We start from the raw sequence: 8,269 nt of genomic DNA, 5'->3' as shown, positions 1-8,269 counted from the left end.
CCGAGGAGGAGGAGATCCCGGAGGAGAAGGAGATCCCGGAGGAGAAGGAGATCCCCGAGGAGGAGGAGATCCCGGAGGAGAAGAAGGAGATCCCAGAGGAGAAGAAGGAGATCCCAGAGGAGAAGCAGGAGGCCGAGTGAGGCTGCCGCCAGCGTGCCACTTCCGGCAGGTGCAGGCGCGTCCCGAGCAACGCTCCCCTCTCCTGCAGGCCCAGACTCCCGGACTCAGTAGCGTCTGTCATTCTGGCCCAGCGGGCTTCTGCCAAGGCTGGTTTTGAAGTCAACAAATGTCGTTAGTGTCCCTGAGTTCCCACCATCACCTGAGAACCCTATCTCTTCCGACTGTTATTTTTAAAAACAAAATTATTTTCTATTTAAAAAGTTTGTGGGGAAAGGCTAGACAGAATGGGACTCCAACCCTCCGGGAAGCTTTGTTGGAGACTAAAGGGTTAGTGAATGTTTGGGTTTCAACCTCCCACATTTCAAGGATAGAAAACCTGCCAGCAGGTGGGAAGCCTGGCTGGCTCAGTGGGTAGAACATGGGACTCTTGATCTCAAGGTTGTGAGTTCAAGCCCCACATTAGGTGTAGAGATTAAAACAAACACAGCTTGTCAGCAGAAGGGTAGTTATGCTCTGCTGCTCATTTGACTAAATGGGAACTATGGCTCACCTGACGACCTGATTAGGGACATGATGCCCATTAGGGTAGTTAAGCATGGATCTGTTCCCGGGTTGCATTCAGTTCTGAGTCCGATGCCATCACCTAGTTCTGGTCTGCAGGGATTCATGCTTGCTTACTTTAACACCCTTGCCATAGAGATGATGGTGGCAACTTCCATTAATCCTAGAAGACAAAATTACAGCTGACACCACTGAAGTTCTTGATGCTTCCCCAGATCAAGTCAAGTCATGTTGCTTTAATGATTCAAAATAAAAGGGGGGGAGGTGGGATGGGGAGGAGTCCTCAGTCACTGAATATTGGGAGGATTTCATTTGCATATCTAATGGCTCATGGGGGAGTAGGTGATTAAACACAAAAACCCGTCCTGGGCCATTTGTTTCCACCAGCAACAATGAACACAAAAAGCCCTGGAATTCCAATAGGTACTGCCCATTTTATATAAAATTGCAGGACATTGTGAACTGCTGAAGAGGCCTTTGAGGGCTTACAAATGTGTGTATTTGTCTATCGGACTAAAACCAGAACATTCATTTCCCCTGTGAAAAAAATGAAACAATATGGGAGTTCTCAGCCTGGTCTAAACACTTCCAAATCCCAGGGTAACAAACAGATTTCTCTAGTTGATGACATACCATGTGATCTGAGTAATCACATTGTATATAGTGATGAGCAGCATTATTTTAGCCTTTTAAAAAGCTTTTATTAATTTATTTTAATAAATTTTTATGGGTATGAAAGGCTACCCAGTTAAAATGATCCCTCCTACCCCTGGTGCCCAACCTCCCTGGTCCCCTTCCTGGAAGCAACCACTATTATCAATTTCTCATGCTCTTCCTTTTTTTTTTTTTTTCTTTCACAAATAATAACATACTAGAGCTGCTGTTGTTTTTCATTTGATTTATTCTGAAGATTCTTCTTACTATATAGAGGGGATGCTTATTTTTCATGCCTACAATCTAGTCCGTTGTCTGCAAGTATCATAACATTTAATGGCTCTCCAATTGACAGGCATTTGCCATGTTTTCAATCATGCTGTTAAGAAATAGTGCTTCAATTAAAAAAAATCATATACATAACTTCACTGGGAAACACTGTTTTTAAATAGGGGAAATCTGGAGGTTTGGGCTTATTTTTGCTTTACCATCCCCAATTATCATATTCATATTTACACTACATATTCTGTTTTCTTTCTTTTTTGAGAGAGAGAGAGAGAGAGAGAGAGAGACAGAGCGTGAGCGATGAAGGGGCAGAAAGAGAGGGAGACACAGAATCCGAAGCAGGCTCCAGGCTCTGAGCTGTCAGCACAGAGCCCGATGCAGGGCTCAAATCCACAAACCAAGAGATTGTGACCTGAGCCCAACTCAGATGCTTTACCAACTGAGCCACCCAGGTGCCCCCGCACTTCATGTTCTAAATCCAAGCATAGAGAATGCTTCCATTTTTGGCAAGTATTTCAGATATATCAATCAAGTCAGTGTGTTACCCTTCAGTAGATGGCAAAATGTTTTGAAGGCACCTTCGCTGTGAGATCCTATTTTATAAGGAATCTTTTTTTATATGAACATACTCATTATTTTAGATATCAACTCTTGAATGTATACTGCTTATTATATAAAGCGAGAGATTCTTGAGGTTTTCCAAGAATTGTCCTGGAAAGAAAATTGATTTCTTTTCTTTTTCTTTCTTTCTTTTTTTTTTAATTTACATCCAACTTAGCATATAGTGCAACAGTGATTTCAGGGGTAGATTCCTTAATGTCCCTTACCCATTTAGCCCATCCCCCCTGCCACAACCCCCTCAGTAACTGTTTGTTCTCCATATTTAAAAGTCTCTTATGTTTTGTCCCCCTCCCTGTTTTTATATTATTTTTGCTTCCCTTCCCTGTGTTCATCTGTTCTGGTCTTAAAGTCCTCATGAGTGAAGTCATATGATATTTGTCTTTCTCTGACTCATTTCGATTAACATAATACCTTCTAGTTCCATCCATGTAGTTGCAAATGGCAAGATTTCATTCTTTTTGATTGCCGAGTAGTACTCTATTGTATATATATACATCTTCTTTATCCATTCATCCATCGATGGACATTTGGGCTCTTTCCATACTTTGGCTATTGTTGATAGTGCTGCTATAAACATTGGATGCATGTGCCCCTTCAAAACAGCACACCTGTATCCCTTGGATAAATACATAGTAGTGCAATTACTGGGTCATAGGGTAGTTCTATTTTTAATTTTTTGAGGAACCTCCATACTGTTTTCCAGAGTGGCTGCACCAGTTTGCATTCCCACCAGCAGTACAAAAGAGATCCTCTTTCTCTGCAACCTCGCCAACATCTGTTGTTGCCCAAGTTGTTAACGTTAGCCATTCTGACAGGTGTGAGGTGGTATCTCATTGTGGTTTTCATTTGTATTTCCCTGATGATGAGTGATGTTGAGCATTTTTTCATGTGTCGGTTGGCCATCTGGATGTCTTCTTTGGAGAAATGTCTATTCATGTCTTTTGCCCTTTTCTTCACTGGATTATTTGTTTTTTGGGTGTTGAGTTTGATAAGTTCTTTATAGATTTTGGATACTAACCCTTTATCTGCTATGTTGTTTGCAAATATCTTCTCCCATTCCATCGGTTGCCAAAAGTTTTGCTGATTGTTTCCTTCACCGTCCAGAAGCTTTTTATTTTGATGAGGTCCCAGTAGTTCATTTTTGCTTTTGTTTCCATTGCCGTTGGAGACGTGTCGAGTAAGAAGTTGCTGCAGCCAAGATCAAAGAGGTTGTTGCCTGCTTTCTCCTCGAGGATTTTGAAGGCTTCCTGTCTTTCATTTAGGTCTCTCATCCATTTTGAGTTTATTTTTGTGTATGGTGTAAGAAAGTGGTCCAAGTTCATTCTTCTGCATGTTGCTGTCCAGTTTTCCCAGCACCACTGGCTGAAGAGACTGCCTTTATTGCACTGGATACTCTTTCCTGCTTTATCAAAGATTAGTTGGCCATACTTTGTGGGTCCATTTCTGGGTTCTCTATTCTGTTCCATTGATCTGAGTGTCTGTTTTTGTGCCAGTACCATACTGTCTTGATGATTACAGCTTTGTAGTATAGCTTGAAGTCCAGGATGGTGATGCCTCCTGCTTTGGTTTTCTTTTTCAAGATTGCTTTGGCTATTCGGAGTCTTTTCTGGTTCCATACAAATTTTAGGATTGTTTGTTCTAGCTCTGTGAAGAATGCTGGTGTTATTTAAAAAAATTTTTTTTAATGTTTATTTATTTTTGAGAGAGAGAGAGAGATGGATTCAGAGTGGGGGAGGGACAGAGTGAGAGACACACAGAATCTGAAGCAGGCTCCAAGCTCTGAGCTGTCAGCACAGAGCCCGACACGGGGCTTGAACTCACGAACCGTGAGATCATGATCTGAGCCGAAGTCAGACGCTCAACCAGCTGAGCCAGCCAGGTGCCCCATGGTGTTATTTTGATAGATACTGCATTGAATATGTAGATTGCTTTGGGTAATACTGACATTTTAACAATATTTGTTCTTCCTATCCAGGAACATGGAATATTTTTCCATTTGTTGGTGTCTTCTTCAATTTCTTTCATAAGCTTTCTATAGTTTTCAGTGTATAGATTTTTCACCTCTTTGGTTAGATTTATTCCTAGGTATTTTTTGGTGCAATTGTAAATGGGATTGATTCCTTGATTTCTCTTTCTGTTGCTTCATTATTGATGTATAGGAATGCAACAGATTTCTGTGCATTGATTTTATATCCTGCCACTTTGCTGAATTCATGGATCAGTTCTAGTAGTTTTTTGGTGGAATCTTTTGGGTTTTCCATATAGAGTATCATGTCATCTGCAAAGAGTGAAAGTTTGACCTCCTCCTGGCTGATTTGGATGCCTTTTATTTCTTTGTGTTGTCTGATTGCTGAGCCTAAGACTTCCAATACTGTGTTGAATAACAGTTTTGAGAGTGGACATCCCTGTCTTGTTCCTGACCTTAGGGGGGAAGGTCTTAGTTTTTCCCCATTGAGGATGATATTAGTGTTGGGTCTTTCATATATGGCTTTTATGATCTTGAGGTATGATCCTTCTATCCCTACTTTCTTAAGGATTTTTATCAAGAAAGGATGCTGTATTTTGTCAAATACTTTCTCTGCATCTATTGAGAGGATCATATGGTTCTTGTCCTTTCTTTTGTTGATGTGATGAATCCCATTAATTGTTTTGTGGATATTGAACCAGCCCTGCATCCCAGGTATAAATTCCACTTGGTCGTGGTGAATAATTTTTTTAATGTATTGTTGGCTAATATCTTGTTGACGGTTTTTGCATCCATGTTCATCAGGGAAATTGGTCTATAGTTCTCCTTTTTAGTGGTGTCTTTGTCTGGTTCTGGAATCAAGGTAATGCTGGCTTCATAGAAAGAGTTTGGAAGTTTTCCCTCCATTTCTATTTTGTGGAACAGCTTCAAGAGAATAGATGTTAACTCTTCCTTAAATGTTTGGTAGAATTCCCCTGGAAAGCCATCTGGCCCTGGACTCTTGTTTTTTGGGAGATTTTTGATTACTAATTTGATTTCTTTACTGATGATGGGTCTGTTCAAATTATCTATTTTTTCCTGTTTTAGTTTTGGTAGTGTATATGTTTGTATGAATTTGTTCGTTTCTTCCAGATTGCCCATTTTATTGGTGTATAATTATTCATAATATTCTCTTATTATTGTTCCTATTTCTGCTGTGTTGGTTGTGATCTCCCCTCTTCCATTCTTGATTTTGTTTATTTGGGTCCTTTCTTTTTTTCTTTTTGATCAAACTGGCTAATAGTTTATCAATTTTGAAAATTCTTTCAAAGAACCAGCTTCTAGTTTCATTGATCTGTTCTACTGGTTTTTTTTTTTTGTTTGTTTGTTTTTTGTTGTTGTTTGTTTTTGGTTTTGATAGCATTGATTTCTGCTCTAATCTTTATTATTTCCTGCCTTCTGCTGGTTTGGGGTTTTATTTGCTGTTCTTTTTCCAGCTCATTAAAGTGTAAGATTAGGTTGTGTATCTGAGACCTTTCTTCCTTCTTTAGGAAGGCCTGGATTGCTATATACTTCCCTCTTATGACCACCTTTGCTGCGTCCCAGAGGTTTTGGGCTGGGGTGTTATCATTTTAATTGGCTTCCATGTACTTTTTAATTTCCTCTTTAACTTCTTGGTTAGCTCATTCATTCTTTAGTAGGATGTTCTTTAGTCTCCAAGTATTTGTTATCTTTCCATTTTTTCTTGTGGTTGATTTTGAGTTTCATAGTGTTGTGGTCTGAAAATATGAACAGTATGATCTCAGTCTTTTTGTATTTGTTGAGGGCTGATTTGTGTCCCGGTATGTGATCTATTCTGGAGAACGTTTCATGTGCACTGGAGAAGAATGTATGTTCCACTGCTTTAGGATGAAATGTTCTGAATATATCTGTTAAGTCCATCTGCTCCAGTGTGTCATTCAAAGCCATTGTTTCCTTGTTGATTTTTCTGATTAGATGATCTGTCCATTGTTGTAAGTGGGGTGTTGAGGTCCCCTACTATTATGGTATTCTTATCAATGTTTGAGTTTCTTTATGTTTGTGATTAATTGATTTATATATTTGGGTTATTCCACATTTGGAACATAAATGTTTACAATTGTTAGGTTCTTGGTGGATAGACCCCTTGATTATGATATAACGCCCTTTTGCATCTCTTGGTACAGTCTTTATTTTAAAGTCTAGATTGTCTGATGTAAGTATGGCTACTCTGGCTTTCTTTTGGTGTCCATTAGCATGAAAGATGGTTCTCCATCCCCTTACTTTCAATCTTAAGGTGTCTTTAGGTCTAAAGTGGGTCTCTTGTAAACAACATATAGATGGGTCTTGTTTTCTTATCTATTCTGTTACCCTATGTCTTTTGATTGGAGCATTTAGTCCATTGATGTTTAGAGTGAGTACTGGAAGATATGAATTTATTGTCATTATGTTTCTTGTCGAGTTGGAGTTTCTGGTGGTGTTCTCTGGTCCTTTCTAGTCTTTGTTGCTTTTGGTCTTTATTTATTTGTTTTTTATTTTCATCTTTTCTCCCCCCAGAGAGTCCTCCTTAAAATTTCTTGCAGGGCTGATTTAGTGGTCACAAACTCCTTTAATTTTTGTTTGGGAAACTTTTTATCTCTCCTTCTATTTTGAATGACAGCCTTGCTGGATAAAGAATTTTTGGCTGCATATTTTTCTGATTCAGCACATTGAATATATCCTGCCACTCCTTTCTGGCTTGCCAAGTTTCTGTGGATAGGTCTGCCACACACCTGACCTGTCCTCTCTTGTAGGTTAAGGACTGTTTTTCCCTTGCTGCTTTCATGATTCTTTCCTTACCTGAGTATTTTGTGAATTTGACTATGATATACCTTGTTGATGGTCGGTTTTGTTGAATCTAATGGGATTCAACACTAGATGAATGTGCTCTCTGGATTTTGATGTCTGTGTCTTTCCCCAGGTTAGGAAAGTTTTCAGCTATGATTTGCTCACATAACCCTTCTACCCCCCTTTTCTCTCTCTTCATCTTCTGAGACCCCTATGATTCTGATGTTGTTCCTTTTTAATGAGTCACTGATTTCTCTAATTCTTAAATCATGCTCTTTTGCCTTAATCTCCCTTTTTTTTTCCTGCTTCATTGTTCTCCATAAGTTTGTCCTCTGTATCGCTGATTTCTCTGCTCTGCCTCATCCATCCTTGCCACCATGGCATCCATTTGAAATTGCAGCTCAGTTATACCATTTTTTATTTCATCCTGGCTAGATTTTACTTCTTTTATCTCCACAGAAAGGGATTCGAATCTATTTTCGACTCCAGCTAGTCTTCTTATTATCGTGCTTCTAAATTCTGGTTCAGACATCTTGCTTGCATCTGTGTTAGTTAAGTCCCTGGCTGTCGTGTCTTCCTGCCCTTTCTTTTTGGGTGAATTCCTTCATTTCATCACTTTAAAGGGAGAAAAGGAATTAATGAGGTAAAAACATTTTTTTAATTAAAATAAAAAAATTAAACTTAAAAAATTGAAAACAACACACACACACACACACACACACTAAAATTAAATAAATTATGCTAGATCCTAGGTGTGTTTTGGTCTGGGTGTTGAAAGGAGCTTGATTAGAGGAAAAAAGGGAAAGAAAAAAAGGAAATCCTTTGAAAATCTGAAAAAAATGAATACACTGCAATAGAAATAAAATGAAATGATGGAAGTAAAATAGAATTTGAAAAAATTTACACAAAAGTAAAATATATAGTAGAAAAAAATATTTTTAGTAAAAATTGAAAATAAAAATAAAGCTTTTCTCTTTCTGTATTCAAGAAAAAGAAACGAAAAAGAGAAAAAAAGAAAAAGAAAAAAGAAAATTGAATAGATGGACCAGTGAACAGACTGAAATACGATTGAACTTACTTTGTTTTCCCCTAGAAGTCAAACTATGAATCTCTTTATAGTCCGCAAACTAAGCAGGCAGAGAGACTAGTGTTCCTGAAGAACGAGGTTGGCCCCGTTGGGTGGGGCTTGGTGTAATGGCTCCGTTCTCCACTAGATGGCGCTGCTTAGCTTACTGGGGT

General features: G+C 38.8%; 1 protein-coding gene across 1 annotated transcript in view; it reads left to right on the top strand.

Moving 5' to 3' along the window:
- Nucleotides 1-220, top strand: part of CNGB1 (cyclic nucleotide gated channel subunit beta 1) — a 63,796-nt gene extending 63,576 nt beyond the window's left edge. Inside the window, 1 exon segment of the mRNA XM_049622355.1 lies at nucleotides 1-220. This exon segment is cut by the window's left edge and continues 4 nt beyond it. Coding sequence (XP_049478312.1) covers nucleotides 1-140 — 140 coding nt within the window. The 3' untranslated portion in view covers nucleotides 141-220.
- The last annotated feature ends 8,049 nt before the right edge of the window (nucleotides 221-8,269 follow it).

This window comes from Panthera uncia, assembly GCF_023721935.1.
Source record: "Panthera uncia isolate 11264 chromosome E2 unlocalized genomic scaffold, Puncia_PCG_1.0 HiC_scaffold_19, whole genome shotgun sequence".
Taxonomy (NCBI): domain Eukaryota; kingdom Metazoa; phylum Chordata; class Mammalia; order Carnivora; family Felidae; genus Panthera; species Panthera uncia.
The sequence above is the reverse complement of the archived record's forward strand: the minus strand, read 5'-3'. Positions and strand labels throughout refer to the sequence as shown.